We start from the raw sequence: 20,369 nt of genomic DNA, 5'->3' as shown, positions 1-20,369 counted from the left end.
TCGATGACTGAGAAAAAATACTATTTGACGCTACTGTTAGACGGTAAGTTTGGTTTTTGCCCAAGACCAAAATCGTGTATTCTTTCTAATTACATAGAGAAGGATATTACAGCAGATTAGAACAGCGTCCTCTGTACTAACTACAATGGCGTACGTGATACGAATAACACTCTGGACACCCATTATAACATTAACAACTAGATGGTCCTTATTGATGACTTGTAAGTGGCCTCTTGGGACAGATGTGCGGCAAAAAAAGCATTTCAATAACTTTGAGGTTTAAGCAAAACAATAACTCAATCATTGCATTGTGATTTTCTGATTGAAAGACCGACACTTATACGATTAAAAAGGTATACTGAAACAAGAATATAAGATCAATAAGATCAAAGCTAAATTGTGAAAGTAAGCTGGGTGGAAACTTCTAGAGATTGAGGAAATTAATTTCTGATGGCCATTGGCTCACTAAACGTACAGGAGAGCTGTACACAAGCTACAATACTTCACCAATCACAGGAATTCTAAAACCAATTGACCTTCGGCTGACAATGATTTCAGCAGGTGACGATGTCAGAAAATGCTGGGGTGAAAACGACCCTGCAACTAGTTTTCGTCTATGGACGTGACATTTTTAGGCCAGTGGCAAGACAATACCGAGAAAAAAGCTCATCTGATCAGAGTTTTTTGGCCTTAGTTCTTCAACGAGTATGTCGTACTCGGTGAACACTCACCGCGTAAAGCTGAAAACTAGTTAAGTTTCCATGACTACGGATAACATAAAAACTAATGTTACGCCATTTTGGATTTAGTGGAGTTTGTGGGTCAAGACTGGGAGAAGTAAACGGCAAACACAAGCAGAACAATGGGATCTAAAGGAAATGCTGAAGTGAATTATGTTCATCAAAATGCTATTTTGTGCGAAACGATCAAGAAGGAGCAAAAAAATCACAAATTATACACCAACTATAGCATTAACCCGTTTAAGAAAAGTAAGCAATTTGATCAAGAGTACGATCTAGTAATTTGTTTTCCTTGGATCGCTAGTTTACGATAATACTTTTTTTGAACTTAAAAAACTTGTTGTTTTTATTTAGTGTATACGCTCACTGGAAAACCGAATTCTGTGCACGATTCTGCGGATGGAGAAGAAGATGGTAAGTGAGAAGCTTTGTTTACATGCACATCCACAAGAACAGCAGGAAAACACTGACCGGTGTCCGGTCAATTCGCCACCACTAAGAGTCAAATCGCCACCTTTGGCGATTTTGCTTTGACGTTATGTGTAGCCCGTCGTATGAAACCTGACTTGGAGTCTTTTCTTTGTTTTAAGCACAAGAATGTAGACATAACCTTTAACCTGAATTTTGTAATAAGATCTAATGAAAGTTGTATTATATGACAGCTTAGATCGTGAAGTTTATTCATTCTTTTTGGTTTGGATGTAAAAAGTGTGTGGAAACACGGTACAATTTTTCAGAAATCAACTTGGCATCCTCTAGGAGTCCCTGAAGTGCAAACAGATCAAACTTTGAATTAATTAATATGATAAGTAGTATGTCAGTGATTTATCGTACAACAGCAACATTTGTTAAATTATTCAATCAACATCATTGCAGAACAAAGTATTATTGTTAATAGCTCTTTCTTTGGATTTCTAAACACTGTTTAAAACTCTTTAATGAAGGAGCACACCCCAAAAGGTATATTCTGAAAAGAAAAGCAAACAGTTTGGCTGTTCAAATTTCCCCAATTGTGTGGCAACCATTGATGAGTTAACAAGCACTCAAATTACCTGAAATGGGCTTTGAATTCACTTCTGTTCAAAATACTTCCTTTAGATTAAGTCACTTGACTGTCTTATGAAAACTGTGTCCTCCAGAGCCCAAAAGTAGAGAATGCATAATTGAGACACTACACATTAAGTGTAAGTTCCTTTGGCTGTATTTGTTTGGGCTTCTATGTTGGCAATACACTACTAAAAGTTAGCTTCCATTTAATGTAAGTTTCAAAAGGGAGGCTAAACATAACACCTGAGTCAAATGGCCACCAGTAGAGATTTGACTCTTAGTGGTGGGGAGTTTGGTAAAGGTGAGTTGGTTATGGAGGTGAATTGACCATAAACCCACTGACCTTAGCATGGTTGTCACTGTGCTGGAGAAGACCTATCATTGTATGCAGCATGATGAATGTTAAAGTAACTTCATATCTGGATTTGAAATAATTATTAAGCCCACTGTAGATGCTTTATCAAGATCCAGGGTACTTCAATTCCACTTTGAATTTCCTGCCACACTGTTAAGAAACTTCCCATAATTTCAACAATTTGATAAATGCAACCATACCGAAACAAATTCAAACAATTAAATGACTTGGAAACAGTAACATTATCAATCACAAAACTTCTCCTTTAGAATTTGCGATGGGATAAAATTAGAGCTGAATAGGTGGTAACATAAACACATTTACCAGTGTGATACAGTAAATTAGTGACCTGCAAGGCTAGGCATTGCATTATTTGAGTAGAACATATTTCAGTTTCTGATGGATATCTATTGAAAATAGAAGAGTACATGTACCAGGCTGTTTTTGCAATTATTATTACCTCTACACTGTATGTCACTGTGTAAAAACTCTTGGACAGTACTTTTGCCATTTCATCTTTAGAATTATGAAAACAAGTTTTTAAGTTCAATTAAATTTCAGTTTTGCACATAACATGCAAAGTACTGAATTTGCTATACAAACTTGCTTACAATCCAGACGAGAGCCAGTAGGGGTGTCAAATTGGACCTCATGAAATAACTTGAATGGAAATCTCTATTAGAGACACACCACAATAGAATTGTGGCATGACACTGTTATCTTTTGAATCTTTAGACAATTTCCTTGAGGTCATCAAAAAGTCCAATGAAACACCAGTTAAGAAATTCAAATTCCCACAAACATCAGCTCAAGAAGTTGGATGGAATACAGAACCACTGGTTAGTTGCTAACTTATTTATGATGACATTTCATATAGAATTGATTAAGTGATTAACCATAATTATCAATTCCAAATCCATATCAAGTTGACAGTCTTAGAATGTGAGGTTTGATAAGCTTATATATCAAGCTTACTGTCAAGGTGACCCTTTTCAATTTGACATGTGTATTGAATTTTTATTTGGTTTGTTGCTGCACACTTGTTTTTCAAGTACTGAAAGAGAATGTCTCAAGTATGGAGGGAAAAATGTGTTTGTGGGTCAGTATTATGTGAAATCAATGTCACATCATGTGCCAGATTTTTGGATTTCACATCCACAACAAAATCGCTGCAAATTAAATGATAACGACCATTACAGTGGTTTAAATGTGACCATGAGTTATCTGTTTCTATTCAGATTGACAGGTTGTGGAAAGACCGTCTGGATCATCCAATAGTTAATTCCGAAATCACCAAGTTTATGGACAAGAAATGGATGGTGAAAGAACAGACAGAAATTAATCAAAGCTGAATGTTACTGTGCAATCTATTGTTGATATTTTTAAATTTTGAAACGTTACACGTTTTTTAGCTCATCTGACTGTTATAGTGTGGAAACAAAAATTCTTGTATTAATTAGAAATTAAAATATTTTTAGAGGTGCTTTTCTCTTTTTTATGGCAGTGTCCTTAAATAAAGGATATTGGTTGTAAGCAGTGAAGAAAATTATCTGGACTATCTTTGGTTCCATTTTAACAAGTGCTTTAATTTAGAGAATCCTGATATTTTAACAGGCTTGTTATATTTAATAATTAAAGCAGTCACTAGCTAAACTTATGCTAAGCATAAATAAGTAAATTAAGACAGTAATGTAATTATTGAAACTAATAAGTGTATTTTGTGCAGACATCATTGTGGTTTACAGCAAATCCTTTAATCTGATTGGCTAGATTCTTACTTACTATTAATTAGTACATTGTTGCCAAGAGTCACAGTCAAGAGAGTTGTAAAAATGATTTATTAAAGTTTTTTTTCTTTACATGAGGTGCGCCCACACATGCACACAAACTCTGCCTCTATTGTCATGATTATCATATTTCATTAAATCTTCTCCATACCAAATCTTAATCGTTGCGTACTTTTCGAGGTAAAAGGGATTGGCATAGTCAGTGTACACCAGTTGATTAGAGCTCTTAGCGTCTGTGAAAGGCAAGTAATACCACAGGCCTGTGTTCATGATGTATTTCTCGGCGGGGTAGATAACATGGTTGTCTGCATCCGTGACTACAACGTTCAGAGGATGCCTGACGTTATCGGGATGATGGTAACAACCCCATCGACTGCTGAATTTAGGATCATTAGCGCACCGTACAGAGCCTCGTACAAAGACAAGTTTAATTGCACCAACTAATTTGCCTTCACCCAGGTAATGAAACATTCCAGGCCGTCGCCCTTGCGCGTGGAAACACACAGGAATCTGATTGATCTTAGCCCAAAGAGCAACTGGGTTATCTTTGATCGCTGCGGGTGCAAATGTGAAAAAAGAATCGTTTAGCGGGCATAATAAAGGAAAAAAGGCCAGAAAAAGTGACATTTTAACCAGGTGGGAAAAGGAGTTAAGTGCGCAAATAGATAACTTTCTGCGGTAACGTAAAAATTTAAGGTTATTATAAAAGAGGCAGAAATAGCGGTCGTGCTGAGTGATATTTCGAACTTTTCCTTCATGTACTTGTGTGTTATTTGTGGCTCTCTAAATCATGTTTGTTTGCCCATAGCAAATAGCTTCACAGTGTTTATTTAGAGGTGTAAGCATCTTCATATAACATACAACTCCATACGGCTGTACTTCATTCATGATAGTCTGTTGCAAGATTTGTGATGAATTTTATTTACTCTGACCACATGCTTTGACTACATTTAAATTGAAATCGTTGCTTTGTATCGCACGGTAGAATTATTTATATTCAACAGAAGGTTTAAATTAAATTTTTTTTAAATTAACAGTTTGATATTTGAAGCGCTAATCAAGTCAGTTAAATAGGCTCTGCTATTTACTGCAGGTGTCCGTACACATCCACACAGACCCTTCCACCGTTGTCGTGGTTTCGCCAATTTCTCAAGTCCTCTCCGTACCAGATTTTCATAATGGAATTCTTTGGGAGATAAAATGGGCTCTCATAGTTGGTGAACACAAGTTCATTGGAATGAAGAGCGTCAGTGAATGGAAGATAGTACCAAAGGCCGGCATTTTTAATGAACTTCTCCTGAGGAAAAATTATGTTATCTTGTCGATCTGTTATCACGACATTTAGCGGGTTCTTAACGTAACCATTATGGTGATAGCAACCCCAGCGACTATTATAGGCGGTGTTCCTTTCACATCTTACAAGCCCACTGCGATAAACAAGTTTTATTGCAGCAACAAGCCTCCCATCACCGACATACTGGAAATCGCCAGGTTTTTGTCCTGAGGCAAAAAAGCAGACCGGGGATAAGTTGATCTGCTGCCATATTTGCTGGCCTGCAGGAAAACGAAAGCAGAGTCCATTTACATTGTGACATAAAATGAGAGATCTTACGGTGATTTTTTTACTCAGTGACAACTGAAAGTCATCTACGAAGGATCAAAGAAATTTGAATGCAAATCACGCATGAAGAGTGCACAATACTCTTGCAACATTTATCATCACTGACAGAAGGGTAACCTACAGAGAAGACCATAAGCGAACTTAAGAAGTCACTTCTGTGTGAAGTAAACCATTCAATGCTATATAGCAAAAGTAACGATGTGAAGAGAAACACATCCATGCTCTGTACACCATCAAACAGTGCATCGTGGTATTTGATCGTCCACGTGACAGTTTTGTCAGTGGTAAGGACTGACGTAAAGAGAACCTGACCGGAAGTTATCGGGTGAAATAATCTGGGACATAAATTTTCTCTGTGTGAATGACAATTTATCCTTATGCAAAATTGTGCTGAGCAAATGATGTGTACTTAACAAAACATGCAATTGAAAAGAATATTAACATAGCTTTAAAGGCCCGAAATAATAAGGAACTAACTGCAAACTCTATTGATCTTACGCTGCATAACTTCAACTTCATACTTTTAGGTAATGAATATAATAGGAGAACTGATCGATGTCGATTCAGCGATTTTTGTATGGACAGAGTGATCTAAGTACAAGCACCGAACGGAAGTTTTGCTCTTAGTTTGACAGTAAGTCACATGTTCTAATTTTTAGAGGAGACATGGGAAAGGATTACAGTCCTGTGTGGGGGAGAGGCAGTCCCTTCATGCTACAAACAACACACTTAACAATCCTGAGCCACACACCAAATATCATTGCACATCAGGACACGCAAGTGGAATTGAGAATGTAGGCACTACCGGGAAAGCTTTTTCAGAGGTCGTGCACTTGGTGGAAACAGAAGTAATGGGCTTCTGGCGGAAATCAGTGTTACTAGTGGCATCTTTGTAAACTCTATGACGGTGCTGTCATGTCTAATAATCGACGGAATCAAACAGTAAAGTGAATATTTTCATCACACGAACTCAGAGAACCAAACTCCGTTCAGTATCCAGTAAAATCAGTTTCTCTTATGGGAAACGTTTAATTTTATCAATAAAGAGTGGGTAAAGATTTTGGTAAACAGTGAAAGCAATATTTCCCACCATAACCGGCGACATGCATTGCCTCTTTTTCATTCTTTTAGCTGTTTATACATCGCCGTACATCTGCTCAAACACGATGGAAAAAAGTCACTCTTTCACTTTAAGTTAGAAAGTTTAAGGCGAGGGACCGCACCACCGTGAATTCGTATGAAACCACACAGTTCTGCGTTTGTTAAACACAGAGTCAGCTAACGGCCGGAAAAAAAAACTTAAGTTGAACGAGGCACTTCTAAAGTTCATAAAGTTTCTGCAGAGTAGGCACTTACAAAAGGAAATAAATTCTACACCTCTCAAGATTGTCTTTCAATGTGAAATGTTGACTGCGTCTGTACACACATAATTTACGACCAGTGGATTTTTATCGCAATAAATTCGGGTCTCAGGTTTCGTGTTCGTACTAATAAAGGAAACAAAATATATGCTAAAGAGAAAAGGGCCTAAGATGGTACATTTTTTCAAATTGTCTTTTAGTTTAAAGAAAAACTGCGATTTAAACTGCGCTTGATTGAATGGATTTCGTCATCTCACCATCTTTTTCATCTTCGGACCTTTGATGTTCTCAATTTTGATTTCGTTACATTCAGAGTTAACTATATCGAAAATATATAATTTTTTCGCTTTTTAGTGTTTCTCCGTAACAGTGTAAGGTTTTCATGATTTGATAAGATCACCTAATTAAACCACATGTAGCCTTCTACTCTTATGAAAAGTCGCAACTTTTTCATGTTCCAGACGCGCAATTCAATCTAACTTTTGTTCCCTATGCCTCCGTAAATTGGATGCCACAAGACATTAACTTCGTCACACAAAATGACTGAAAAAATTCGGGTCTAAGTCCGCTTGAATGTGCGGCAGAGTAAACGTGTTTTTTATACGAATTTCGTAGAAAGTTTGTTAAGCTACAGGCTTATAACCGAATACCCTAACATGGGTCTACCCGTTAATAAAAAAGTCCGTTTTGTGGGAATAGAAACGTACCGTTGGCTTGTTGTGGAAGAAAAACAATCACACAGATCATGGAGAGGAGTGTCGCAAGGGACATTCTGGTGCCTTGTATGGTAGCTAGGGTGTGATAAGTGCACTGGCCACAATAGAGCTCTGTTATAACGCGTCAAGAAATCGGTCATGTGACTTAATGACGTCATTAAAGGTGAGCGAGAAGAGCAAATATTTTTCTGAGTGTAATTCCGTTACTTGTCTAAATATTGTCATCAGTGATTTCATAAAATAACAAAAAATCTAATGAACTCATATCATTCTGTGTTGGTCTAATTTTATGAATTTAATCTGTTAGTAAACAAAGATGTTCAATATTTGTCCTGAGTCCAATATGAGGATTTAAACCTCATCCTGTTTATGGTAAGTTAGCTTTATTGACAGAGAGGTCCTGTCGTCTAAGATTTTGGCAAAACGACGGCAAATACACGAGTTAGAAATATAACAGTTGACCCAGAAATATCCGCGACTTCCTCCTGGGCGTTCATAGTTATAAACATGAACTCCAACATTTTTTTTTTATCTGACGAAAGGTGCCTTTTCATACTTTATGAACTAGTGAGGCAGGAAGTCTTCTGGTCGGCGGTATCGACTCATCGGAGAATTTTCTCCGAACTGATTCGAAAATGCGCACAGAAGTCTTCGGCCTGACACGAATAGAGCCGAGCAAAATCAACACAATACAGCGGAAATTGACGAGCAATTTTCGTCACATATGTTTGCACCATACAAAAAAACTCACTCCTTCTTTTTCAGAATATCACCACAAACCTTGTAGAGCTCTTACTATAGAAGAGAACATTCGCTGCACGTAGCTTGAGTGAAAGAACAAAATAACTGATGGAGAACAAAGCCTGCCAACCTCTTAACAATCCGTTGTTAAATTCTCATTTTATAATCTTCAAGTCACATTACGGAGTTCGAGAAGCAAATAGACAGGACGTACCTTCCATTGCAAAGATGATTCAGGTACAATGAACACAGTTTCATCATATCAATGAGCAGGGACAAGGTCAGGGGTTCCTGCTGCTCGTTTAAGATATTCTCTTTAATTGGGTTTTCGAGTAATCAACGAAACGTGTGGCGACCGGGTGAAATTTATTTCACAAACGTTTGACGATGAAAATTTAAAAGTACAAAAATTCGTCAACTCGAGTGAGCGGGTGGTCGAGCTCCTTCTGAACAATTGTGTTACACAGTTGTTCAGGATTTTTCTTTACGTAGAGATGCACCTAAAAATATCAACGCTTTTTTATTTTTGTTACAAAATATAGGTTACCTTGCCAGTGATCCAATCTTACGTGATTTAAAAATGAATCGACGTTTAATTATAATTATGGTGAATACAACCTCACCAATTTATCTGCAGTTCTAAAATAAATGATTGAAGTTTAAATCATGGAAATGTCAGAAAAATCACTATAAAGTGACGGATCGAGTAACTCCCAGAAACAGTAAAAATTTGTGTCGCAAAAATCGGACTTAGGTTAATATTACCATCGGCCGAGACTAATATTTACCTCAGAGCCGATGGATTTTGAAAAAAAGAAAAAGAAAAAATGCTTGTTGCATGATTCGGCAAATACAAAAGACTACGATTATAAACATTCGGGAAACTAGTCTAATTAACCTTGTTCTAATGCAGGATCTTGCGGATTACTTGGGCAAGAGAGACGAGCTGAAGATCGGAGAAAAGGGTATAAGATGCATTTATAAAACACCGAAAAGAAGATGGACGTAAACACACTATATAATTCTCTGCACTGTCAAGGAGGCATGGCTCTAGTGTATCACGTGATAGATAGCTTTACCATGTTTCATTGAATAAAATTAGAAGTGCGATTGACCAAATTTAACTGCACTGAATAAAATCAAGTTTAGGATAGAGGTCGTCAATCTCTTTCGCTTCTGGTATACACAATTTTCGAGTGCAGTTACAGCTGCATATACTTTTTAGATTAATTGAGTTTACTTGTTACTAAACATGTGTTTTACTATAGAGCTTCTTCGTGACGGATTTCGCAAACACCCTTTGTTTCACTGTGTTATTGCTGAAGAGAGAGTAGAAAATATCGAAGGTACAGTACTGGGTCATTTTTCTTTCTTCTTATCTGTCACCCGAACAAGGGAATACTGAGAAACTATCTCCTTGACTAGTATTTGTTGACGTTTGTACAGCGAGATTGATGTGGAACTTTACGAAAGTTAATGGCTCACAAAAATAGAATACATTTTGGGCATGGTCGTCCAGCAAACGAGAATGTTACTGGTTTTGTCAAAAAGGTGGAACAAAGATCACCGTGTTTCAATGGCAGCACATAGAGCGGTGACCCACAAAATCCGAAAGTCCAAAGTTCAAATCCTCTAAGGGGAAGGTAGAGAAGGGAACTCAGATGATTAACATTATGACTAAATGAACTAACTAGCAGTAACGTTTGATTTTCTATCAGAGTTAAATGATCATACTCCAACACAAAACCTGGAGGCGCCAAAAAAGAACAAAGAGGCTTTAGGAGTTGCCATTTACTACTTCACTTACTCTACATGGGAGGGTCCTGTTTTATACGTGGAAGATCTTTTTGTCACTCCCAATGCTCGAGGTAAGTTGATGTCTCGCTGATGGAGCTCACCGTGTGACTTCTGCCTGAAAAAGCAGCTTTAAGATGATGCTAACGATTACTCCGTGTAAAAAGCACAAAAATAATCATGATAATATAGTAACAAGATAGCAATCTCATCTCATAGTAATTTAATCTCTTTTATCTAATTTGGTTGGAAACAATGTTAGACTTGAAACTGAGTTGATTATTTACTTACTAATCACCGAAATCAATGTTTCTGTTTTGCATAATAGGTCAAGGGATAGGAAGTTCACTAATGGCAGCGATAGCAAAGGTAACTTAATTCCAATGACAACAAACAAACAAACAACAATGTTTTGATGGAATATACACCAAAAGCGGCGCTTCCGAGCATGCCATGTTATTTTCACGTTTTCTTCTTTTATTGGTAAGCAAGAAAACTAGCTCTAAAAAACACCACTATAATAGGGTTTTATTTCTACCAGATTGCCAAGTCGTGTGACTGTCAAAGAATGCAATGGGTTTCACCTTCCTCGGAAAGAACTATGGGATTTTACAGAAAACTGGGAGCGAAAAGCATGCCGGATTGGAGGCTATTTCGCATGGAGAAAAGTGACATTGAAGAACTTAGCTTGGCATCTGAATGAAATATCAGCAATAAGTGAATATTCTGCCATCACTTTATGAGGAAAATCAAGTTTGATACCTAATGTTTGCAATTTGTAAATAATTTTACGTTTATCGAACTATCCAACGTTGTTTTTAAATTCAATAAACATGAATCTTTCCATATCGTGTGTAATGCAATATAATTTGCTAGAATTCAAAGAGAGTTCACTTGCTGACTTGTAGCTGACAGAACAAAAATATTTACCGCAAGGGGTTCCAAAATTCTTTGGTAAGAATAGATTAATACAAAGTGGTCGCTGGCGATGTGAAGATCATGTTTTTCTCACCTTTCACGCCAAAGAGGAGCAAAGGCTGAAATCAAACATTATATAACTTCAATCGATATACTTCATGCGCAGTTTGAGCTTCCTGGAAGTTTCTTGCAGGTCTGATTAGTAATTCGATACCTGGCTGCAATTGAGCTGTAGAGCTTAAAAATGAGTAGCTGTAAAATCCTTTTAATTGTTGTAATTAACTAATTCTTTCATATGCTCACCTGAAGTTCCGCCATCCTATTTTGTACACATGCCGACATCTCAATAAACAGAATAGGTCAATATGTGATGAAAATTAGAAAAATATTTATTAACAGATTCGCATGTTTATTTGTACTGCCTTCACTTGATATGGTTAGGGTTTAATGTTAATCAAGAGATTCCAAACATTTTATCAAGACTTAGGACTTTAACCTTAATTGCTCACTTAATCCAGATGTGTAGAGGATTATTTTTGTATCACTGAAAACCTTTCTGTCTCTGTAATGCGTCTACACTTTCAATTGCGTTGAAAGAGGAGGTATTCGGCCGGTCAAATCAAAACATTGGTGAGTAAAGATAGAGATAGATGAAAAAAAAATCGAAGATCCAAATAGCAATTACCGTCGGGATTTGAGAACGTGCGCTAACCGGTAATTTTTTGAAGATAAATGCAGTGATGGGTGGAAGTGTTTTGAGCTTAAATATGAATACATTTATCAAGACAAAGGGCTGCATGAAAAGACGCAATCAAGTGATTGCTTCGCACTGGAAAAGCTTGTCATGCACCTCCGGACGGATGTTATGTGCACGATAGCAACGGGATAAACATATGGAGAGTGGGCATAAAGGCCAAAACCTTCCCGTAAGAAATCTTCGTCGTCTCGAAAAGGTAAACATTTCTGTTTCGTGAAATTGCTTTTTTCGTACTTTTTCGAATATATTACAAAGGTTTGTACCTCCCACCTACGACTGTGTATTTTGTGTTTCTGGCTGAAGGTAAAAAACCATGGAAGACCTAAATGTGGATTTATTGTTCAATCACAAAGCTAAGTAAGGTGTTTACAGATGGTTGAAAGAAAAACTACTTAGATATGATTGTTCGCACCCATCGTAAAGGTTGGTACTCTTTATAAGTCCGTGTACGATGTTGCTTTCTGGTATTGTATGGTTCATAACACAGATGGATCAGTTATCCTCGTGTGACATTAAACTGCGTTCGGATGCATATTCCAAATTGAATTTTTAAAACTAAAAATGATGTGGATAAGAAAATATTAATTGCAAGTTTGACTTCATTTTCAAAATGTTGATAATTGAGCTCGTTTCCTTTTTCTTGAATCACAAGAAATGATTGATTCTACACCAGTTACTTTTTATGAGGCGACGGTACATAAAATAATCGAGTTTAACAGACTTTTACTTCTAAGGATACTGTCTGTCCTGGCGATGTAAATAAAAATGGCTGTGACCGATATTGATCGTGGACGCAAACTGTGCTTCGTACCAGTGAATGGAATAGTTGTCGACATTTAGTTAAAAATCTGTCGTTACAGAAGTTTAACTCCTTGCCATTTCAAACTTGGGGTTTGAGTAATGATGTTTGATAATACTGAACAAAATCTAATTTAAAAGGGAAAGCACAATGCTATGGATGAACGATTTAATCTCCGTAAAAAATTTAATTATTACATGGAATTAATCAATTTTGTTGAGCCTATCAGGAATGATTAGAGGAACTGGGTAAAAATCCCATCCGTTCTTGCATAGAAACAAGAAGCATTCTAGTAATCTGCTGCAGTGAATGATTCCCATGAAGAGCATATCAAATTGCAGCAGAAGGTTCAATGTCCCATCGATGGTGGTGGGAGGGGGGGGAATGGGGGCGTTTCTCCTCCTCCTCCGCTCTGTCCCTAACGGAAAAATCACCTAGTGTAATGTTGGCACAGGAAACGATAGGATATAAAAATAGAGAAAAATTAATTTTCCTAAAATTCGTTTCAGAATCAATACTTAATAGCAGGAGAAGCAACAATACGTTATGTAACTGATCACGGTCAAGCAGCCCAGTTACGATAACCAATCGGAAATCAGCATCACATTTATTTATTTTTTTTATTTTGTCCACAGAAATGTTTCAAACTTGATGATAAAATAACTGAAGGAGAAACAGCGCGCGAAGCTACGAGACTGTAGACAGGCGCATATTGTGCAGCACGACGAGGCTGTAATTGTTACAATATTTTGATGTTATTTCCCAGCACATACTCCCCAAGACTCGACAGCAACGTGACCACGTTGCAGCCGGCCAATCCGTCATCCGCAGATATACAACGGAGACGCTCTTCACCCGAGGTATACCTCTCGTTGGCGTGTTATGGCATTCTTGTGATAACTATCCTTTGTGGTAACAGCCTTGTTGTTTCAGCCTACGTGTTAAACAAATGGCTACGCAGAGCTCTCACACACACCCTGATAATAGGACTGGCGCTGGCTGACCTTCTGATTGGGTTAGTTTCTGTGCCCATTTGGATGTGTATTACTCTGTGGAATCATCGTGGCAAGCCGTTCAATGTGCAAATTTATCAACTTTACATAATTGCTGATATATTTATCGGAGGCGCATCCATTCTTCAGCTAACTGCTATCGGCATAGAGAGATCCCACGCCATTCTGAGACCATTTCAGCATCGCCGTCTTCAACAGAAAACCTTGTACATTACAGTAGCCTCAATTTGGGTTTTCTCTGCTGTTCTGTCTTCACTACAGCCTTTGCAGTATGGAACGGACTGGCAGGTGCCATACACCATTCTTACAGCAAGTGCTTGTTTCTTCATTCCAGTGTTGATCATTATCACTGCTTACGGCAGCATTTTTGTGGTTGCTATGAAAAGGAAAAAATTACAGAGCCAAAATCAGACACAAACGTCTTTAGATAAGGAGGTAAGGTTTGTATAAACGCTTTCTTCTGAGAAAAGATGAGAAAGGGCAGAAATGGAGAAGGGCGGGGGGGGGGGAAGTTGGAGAAGGGTGGAGAGAGAGAAAAGGGCTGGGTACATAGTGTAAAAGTGACGAAAAATAAATGCAACTTTTACCGTACACTGATGGAAAACTTAACCAAGGTTTATCCATTTTCTTGCTGTAGATGAAACTGTGTGGGACCATCGCTCTCATAACGTTGTTGTTCATCATAGCATGGCTTCCACTTTTCACCTTGACAATGCTGGCCACGTTTGATCCTAAAGCTCTCCCGAAGCCGATCATTTTTTCTCGACTACTGCACTTTGTTAAATGGATGCATTACAGTTCAAGTGCCATTAATCCATTCTTGTACTCTCACCGAAACACCGACCTGCGCAGGACCATTGCTGTGATTCTGCGGCGTCTGGTTATAAGAAAAGGACCTGGTTTGAATGAAGTGTTTAGAAGACGCCACAGCAGCTTGTCCACTCTGCCTTTAAGAAGCTTGAGTATCACTTCAGATCAGAGTCGTAAGACGAGCATAGAAAGCTGCCAACAGTGTCTCCCCAGGGCTCCCTCTGAATTTGTGTCGTCCTATGCTAACATTAGGAGACTCGGCTCCCTGTTTGAACAAAAAGAAAAAGAGAATGTATCGGCTGAAGAGAGCAACAAACTTTGACTGAAGATCTATGTAATATAATATTATGCACGGTAACTTTTATTATTATTTTTTAAAATTTTATTTTGTAATACATTTAAATTATGTACACTACGAAGTGGACATTACTTACAAGCTACAGCTACATAAAATACAACATAAACACTACCTATAATACTATAATACTACAGGTGCGAACAAATAATAACATAAATTAGAAAACTTCTTGGTGGGGTTTCACAATTACAGCTACATTGTACAGACAAGTAAATTGATCGGTACTGAATAACATATTACATTAAAGTAATTATTGTTATCAACTCCAAAAGCTAAAGAAAAAAAAAACATTGAACGAGAAATAAAATAAAATAAAAAGTACACGGCTACAAGGCGTTTAATTTTAACCTACTTTAGGCTGGCGCTGGCGCTGGCTGACCTTCTGATTGGGTTAGTTTCTGTGCCCACTTGGATGTGTATTACTCTGTGGAATCATCGTGGCAAGCCGTTCAATGTGCATATTTATCAACTTTACATAATTGCTGATATATTTATCGGATGCGCATCCATTCTTCGGCTAACTGCTATGACCCAACTATGGCGTATCCATTAGCCAGTGTAAACCGTTGGCCGAGGTGGAAAGAGCAACGTTCCATAAACGTCAAGTGGGTCTCCAACTAACTTTTTGCAAAACCTCGATTGTTTATTAATGTTCCGTTAGAGCGCATGCCTGTATTAAAAATGTCGGGGTTCATCTTGAAGCCACTCCTAAGACCGACATATCTTTGGATTACGAAAATAATAACCGTTTTTCTCAAAGTTAGTAAAACTCTTAGCCAAGGTCACGACACCGAACCAGCTTTGGAAGGCTGGACCATTCATTATTTCATGAAACTAAACTTAACTTTTGCTGAAGTGTTAGATCTTAGTTCACAAACTTTGCAGGAAAGTTTCGCGTCGTCACTGCTTTGTTATCTCAAGTTTTGTCTCACAATTAAATCTAAAAACTATAAAATTTATGCCAAATACAGGCATTTGTAGAGGTAAAGCAAATGTGACCGTAAATTTTAGTAATAGGTCAGCAGTAACCGCACCATCTGCCCATCTACCGAAAACGACCGGTAGAAGATTGAGGACTACTCAACTTGGTAGCCAGGCATTTTGTGTAACCTGGCCAAACATCAACAAAACAACTCTTGAGCTGCTTGAAAATATCCCTGTTACTGAGTTATTATGGCTTTTCTTTCAGATATTCTTGTTGCTGGGTATGTAGATCTTCCTCGTCACATGGAAAAGATTTTTTTAGAATTACACGGGAGCTCATGATGATATTTTTTGGGTTAACTGGTGTCAAAGGAAAACCAAAAGTGAGATGACACGTAATGAGAAGTTGCGTCCAAGGTTACTGAAGATCAATGCGGATGAATGTACGGTTCATCGCTACAGATGTGGATTATTTATTCCTGACTTTGGTGGGAAAAACTTCTCAAAATGTTTATTACCACTAAAGATTTGAGCGCTAACACCTTGAGGACTTCCACGAATGTTTAATTTGTGAATACGACTTTGGATAATTAAGAGTTATATTTATTGATTTAAATAACATTGTCAGACAGTTTACCAAGTTGAACAATCATGTTCTAATAATCATTCCCTTTTTTTTTAACTTTGCAGCACCTTGCTGATTAATGCCTGTGCAGTTCTGAACTTCAAACTGTGAGTACAATCAATAATAATTAATTATAAAATAATTGAAATAGTATGTGCGCTCTGATTGGCCATAAAACCATTTTACATGAGCGTATGTAAACACGGTTTTCGTTCCTCTTTCATTAGTTATTTTATAAAAGAAATGTAAAATGGTTTCCGTGTTTACATAGCCTGATGTAAACACTTGGGAGGTTGGGAGAACACTCGATAAGCTAGAAACCATTCCACTTCGCGTCGTGGTATAAATAAGGAAAAGGACAGATAGACACAAGTTCACATGTAAAATTATGCTGTGGGTAAATGCATGGCAGGGTGGAAATTACTGCAGAAATTCTACCCTAATGTTGTTTCAAACTTCCCAAGTGTATCTGATGTCTAGTTAGAACTGCAGGGTGGCAATTTTTGCAGGAATATTACTAAAAGGGTCTTTCAAACTTCCCAAGTGTATTTGATGTTCATTTAGAACTGCAGGGTGAAAGAAACTTTCAGAAATTTATCTGAAAGGTTCTTTCAGACTTCCCAAGTGTTTCTGATGTTCGTTTAGAAATATCACATGATTCCAAGTACTATGTAGTTAATGAAATATTCAAAGTTGAGCATACCATGAAACCACTGTGTTCTCAACTCTTGCAAAGTTATACCTTAAGAATATTGACCCAGCTCCCTCAGAGAACCTCTATGAGAGCAAACTTTATAAGAGTATTCATTGTTTGCTAGATATTGCCAAGCAGTTCTAAAAATAATTTTTGGTCTTTAAAGGTATCTTTGATTTATTTCACTATAGACATGATCCCATGTACTTCATAATGTGCATGATGCAGGAAATAATCAAAACCCACATAATTCCCAGCTTTAATCAACTGGTATTTTTTACTCACACAGTAAAAAAAGGAACCCCACAGATTCATTTGGAGAAGAGAATGAAGAACCTTCACTTGGTAATTCAGATTAAGAAGCATTTTATCTTTGATTTCAAGATATGCTTACCGTATTTTTCTGGTAGTTCCAGTGTTTAAGTACAATGATGCGAAAAATGTCAGTAAGGATTTTAAAGAGGCCAACTGCCTTGTCCTTCTAATCCATATGAAAGGTTAAAGTATAGGGTGTTTAGATATATATGGCAGTAATATTTAATATATTAATGAAAGCTACAACTGGTAGAGCAATTATTTCCCATCAGTACACTGAGATTCATGTGAGATAGTGCTGCCTGGGTCAGCAAAACTGCCTCCAATTATTGCAAACAAATGGTTGACCACAGAGTTAACCCTGGAGGAAGCTGCCAGCACATTACATTATCTCAATAACCTTTCAGTCAATGTATATCATTCATATGATCTTGTTAATTGTATTCCGATTGCAGGTGAAAAATTGAAGGACTTTATCATCAATCTTCGATACTTCAGAATTTTTATTGGTTTATGGAATATTATAATGATGCTGTGTATGGTCATGTAAGTATCAGTCAAGTTATGAATTATGTATCTATGTTAACTCAAAAAAGTACATCAGTTGTACAATGCATGCAGTTATTGAACAGTTGTTCTGTAACAAAAGGGCTATGTAGCAATCATCACCCATGGCAAATGATCAGAACAGCTGAAAATTTTACATTAACCTCTGCATGCGATGTACTCCTCAACATGATTGTTTAGCTGTTTCTTACCTTTCCACACAAGAATTGCTGTGTCTGAATTTCTAACACATTTACACTATATGGATACAGCATTTTTTTAAGTGTTAATGTCCTGAGAAAGCATTTTTTTTAAAGCATAAACATCTTGTGCACCTATTAGCTAATGCCACTATTCCTAATACCACTCCACTTCACTCTTAATGAAAAGTTTTACATCTATATTTGTTGGCCTAAGTCATTACTTATCTTGCTTTTGATTGCTTTGAGGCTTTTCTCGTTAAAGTTTTCTTCGTTTCATTTAAAGTCAAGGTTTATTAAAGATATTTTTTTCATTTAATTTTCCAGATTATTTGGTTCGTGACTGAAACTTATGGACGAGGGTCACATATTTTGGGGGTCTAGCAAGAAGACAAGTTTACAGCTTGTTCAATAACAAATAACAGTACTTGTACATAAAGAAATTGTCTATAGCTTGGCCTGACAGAGGACATCGACAATGGGTAGTAGTTGTGATCAATTAGGAATTGCTGTAAGAACTACTGTAGTCCACAAAGAAAATCTACATTGTACAAGGATTGTCATTTCATCCAGTGGTTTTGTTGCATTTCTTAGGCTATGTTTTTCTTGGGACTGTTTCAAATTTGAATTACCCCTTCTCAGATCAGAATTCTTTGGTTCTCTTTCTGACGAGCAAGAAACATGTATCAAACGTTTACGAAGGGAAAATCTTCCACGGTTGAGCCTCCAGATACCGTAGAGTAGTGCATTGAATCAGTGTACCAGTGCATCGAAAATCTTTAAATCGCTGACCAAGTCTTAGGTGGGTCATTTCGTAGACATCAGGATTAAATTTATGCTAGGGGGCTCCCATCTTGTCAATTTGTCTTGCGCTTGTATTAACGCATAATAATCTTTCTATAAGTTTCTACTAACCTGTATGATAGAGTTCTTTTAGCAACAAAACAAACTGAAACATGCTAATCGAGCTTGTAGATATTGTGCATTGGAAGCGGAACACAACTAGCCAGAGCATGTAGTAATTACCTGATGGTTCCCCAACGGTACTGTGTTTATACGACCGACGATTGATACTCACGTAAGACGGCATGAAAACTCCACAACATTAAAGGAGTCTGAAGTCGTATCAAAGTGTTGGGACGTTAGTGGGAGCAAAAAGCTTTAGCAAACTCGCTGGGAAAAGAGTACCAGAAGTCTTCAATCACATCTGCCTCTTGTTGAATGCACCACTGCCTTGTTGTTACAACTTCTACGTAAACTTCACCAACAGCTCTAACTTCCACCATTGACAAAAAGCTTGGCGCTTATATTCTGGTTGTGTTTTCTTAAGAGATCACGCCTGAGCTCCATGCGAAATAGATGCACATACGACTGCGTGTAATAAAAATCTGAAGCACCAACTAATAAAGGGGCTAAGTTTCTGAAGAAACTGTGGTGCTGTGTCGGTGGGAGAGTATAACAGGGTAATTTAGTGCTATCAACTGGGTTGGAAACGTAAATTGGCCGACGTAAAGAGTTTAAAGGCTGACGAAGGGCAAACGCTCGAAACGTCAGCTGTAAAACTCTTTACGGTGGCCAATTTACGTTTTCAACTCGGTTGATAAGAGAAAATTACCCTGAAACACTAATTCACGGCTTATTGAGAGAATTTTAGGGGCTAAAAAAAACACACACATATGTGAACTTTGCGCAAGTAGAAAGTGCAAAGGTTTTGTGCAAATAAAGCGCTGGTATGTTTGGTAAACACCCAGCCACTGGATGGCGATTTATCCAGTGAATAGCACCATCTAACCTCTGAAAAACAGAGGCCTAGAGGATAACACAAGGGTTAATTAATCTTGCAAGTTTTGTCGATTGTTTTCTTTTCATTTTAGCCGTGACTTGACAGGAAAAAACATTTAGAGTCCGTGAAAAATAATATATATCATATCATATTTTGCTATTTGGATAGAGGCATTTGCGAACATTTTAACGCGAACTACTACGACAAAATTTGAAGTTTTGTTGCTTCTCTTTCAGTTTCTGCATTTATGAAAAACTTTGGTACTTATTGCGAGGGCTCTACTGTATTTTGTCTTGGAAGAAAAATATGAGAACCCAAATGTTAATTTTAACGTTTAAGTGTATCATAACAGAAAGTGCTTCTAATGAATGGTACTAATTAGAAAAATCGTGCGCGCGTGAAAAATAACAACTATGGCCTATATATCTCTCTCTATAAATGAGAGAACCCAGATGTTGATTTGAC

At 37.4% G+C, this 20,369-nt stretch overlaps 5 protein-coding genes across 6 annotated transcripts; 4 read left to right on the top strand and 1 right to left on the bottom strand.

The window, feature by feature from the left end:
* Positions 1-790: 790 nt before the first annotated feature.
* LOC131778011 (protein FAM183B) lies at positions 791-4,084 on the top strand. Its single transcript, XM_059094387.2, has 4 exons — positions 791-989; positions 1,095-1,154; positions 2,878-2,981; positions 3,381-4,084. Exons 1-4 carry the CDS (start codon positions 863-865, stop codon positions 3,492-3,494), a joined length of 405 nt encoding a protein of 134 aa, XP_058950370.1. The 5' UTR covers positions 791-862; the 3' UTR covers positions 3,495-4,084.
* LOC131778010 (uncharacterized) lies at positions 3,948-7,726 on the bottom strand. 2 transcript variants are annotated; one of them, XM_059094385.2, is made up of 2 exons: positions 7,619-7,696; positions 3,948-4,483 (listed from the first exon to the last, which is right to left on the bottom strand). In XM_059094385.2, exons 1-2 carry the CDS (start codon positions 7,680-7,682, stop codon positions 3,999-4,001), a joined length of 549 nt encoding a protein of 182 aa, XP_058950368.2. In that variant the 5' UTR covers positions 7,683-7,696; the 3' UTR covers positions 3,948-3,998. The 2 variants fall into 2 exon arrangements, with proteins under 2 accessions (XP_058950368.2, XP_058950369.2); XM_059094386.2 differs by lacking the exon at positions 3,948-4,483 and adding an exon at positions 4,592-5,483 and having other exon boundaries at positions 7,619-7,726.
* Positions 7,727-7,775: 49 nt separating this feature from the next.
* On the top strand, positions 7,776-10,865 carry LOC131778006 (diamine acetyltransferase 1-like). The gene is made up of 7 exons (XM_066159380.1): positions 7,776-7,790; positions 8,543-8,605; positions 9,282-9,333; positions 9,637-9,714; positions 10,087-10,236; positions 10,491-10,531; positions 10,704-10,865. The coding sequence occupies exons 1-7, from the start codon at positions 7,776-7,778 to the stop codon at positions 10,863-10,865; spliced, it is 561 nt and encodes a 186-aa protein (XP_066015477.1).
* Positions 10,866-13,388: 2,523 nt separating this feature from the next.
* On the top strand, positions 13,389-14,781 carry LOC131778007 (D(1) dopamine receptor-like). Its single transcript, XM_059094382.2, has 2 exons — positions 13,389-14,084; positions 14,287-14,781. The coding sequence occupies exons 1-2, from the start codon at positions 13,389-13,391 to the stop codon at positions 14,779-14,781; spliced, it is 1,191 nt and encodes a 396-aa protein (XP_058950365.2).
* Positions 14,782-15,925: 1,144 nt separating this feature from the next.
* Positions 15,926-18,675, top strand: LOC131778031 (small integral membrane protein 7). Its single transcript, XM_059094411.2, has 5 exons — positions 15,926-16,022; positions 16,432-16,473; positions 17,350-17,405; positions 17,831-17,921; positions 18,449-18,675. Exons 1-5 carry the CDS (start codon positions 15,991-15,993, stop codon positions 18,462-18,464), a joined length of 237 nt encoding a protein of 78 aa, XP_058950394.1. The 5' UTR covers positions 15,926-15,990; the 3' UTR covers positions 18,465-18,675.
* Positions 18,676-20,369: the final 1,694 nt, after the last annotated feature.

Source organism: Pocillopora verrucosa, chromosome 12 (assembly GCF_036669915.1).
Source record: "Pocillopora verrucosa isolate sample1 chromosome 12, ASM3666991v2, whole genome shotgun sequence".
Classification (NCBI taxonomy): Eukaryota; Metazoa; Cnidaria; class Anthozoa; order Scleractinia; family Pocilloporidae; genus Pocillopora; species Pocillopora verrucosa.
The sequence above is the reverse complement of the archived record's forward strand: the minus strand, read 5'-3'. Positions and strand labels throughout refer to the sequence as shown.

What these genes read in the sequence shown, in the direction of transcription:
- LOC131778011 (XM_059094387.2), top strand. Translation starts at nt 863, where the DNA reads ATGGGATCTAAAGGAAATGCTGAAGTGAATTATGTTCATCAAAATGCT. An exon ending in CATTAACCCGTTTAAGAAAA is followed by an intron (nt 990 to 1,094) that starts GTAAGCAATTTG and finishes GTTTTTATTTAG; the next exon opens with TGTATACGCTCACTGGAAAA. An exon ending in GATGGAATACAGAACCACTG is followed by an intron (nt 2,982 to 3,380) that starts GTTAGTTGCTAA and finishes GTTTCTATTCAG; the next exon opens with ATTGACAGGTTGTGGAAAGA.
- LOC131778010 (XM_059094385.2), bottom strand. Translation starts at nt 7,682, where the DNA reads ATGTCCCTTGCGACACTCCTCTCCATGATCTGTGTGATTGTTTTTCTT. An exon ending in TCTTCCACAACAAGCCAACG is followed by an intron (nt 4,484 to 7,618) that starts GTACGTTTCTAT and finishes TTGCACCCGCAG; the next exon opens with CGATCAAAGATAACCCAGTT.
- LOC131778007 (XM_059094382.2), top strand. Translation starts at nt 13,389, where the DNA reads ATGTTATTTCCCAGCACATACTCCCCAAGACTCGACAGCAACGTGACC. An exon ending in AAACGTCTTTAGATAAGGAG is followed by an intron (nt 14,085 to 14,286) that starts GTAAGGTTTGTA and finishes TTCTTGCTGTAG; the next exon opens with ATGAAACTGTGTGGGACCAT.
- LOC131778031 (XM_059094411.2), top strand. Translation starts at nt 15,991, where the DNA reads ATGGCTTTTCTTTCAGATATTCTTGTTGCTGG. An exon ending in GCAGTTCTGAACTTCAAACT is followed by an intron (nt 16,474 to 17,349) that starts GTGAGTACAATC and finishes TTACTCACACAG; the next exon opens with TAAAAAAAGGAACCCCACAG. An exon ending in GAATGAAGAACCTTCACTTG is followed by an intron (nt 17,406 to 17,830) that starts GTAATTCAGATT and finishes TTCCGATTGCAG; the next exon opens with GTGAAAAATTGAAGGACTTT.
- LOC131778006 (XM_066159380.1), top strand. An exon ending in GCTGAAGATCGGAGAAAAGG is followed by an intron (nt 9,334 to 9,636) that starts GTATAAGATGCA and finishes GTTTTACTATAG; the next exon opens with AGCTTCTTCGTGACGGATTT. An exon ending in TAATGGCAGCGATAGCAAAG is followed by an intron (nt 10,532 to 10,703) that starts GTAACTTAATTC and finishes TATTTCTACCAG; the next exon opens with ATTGCCAAGTCGTGTGACTG.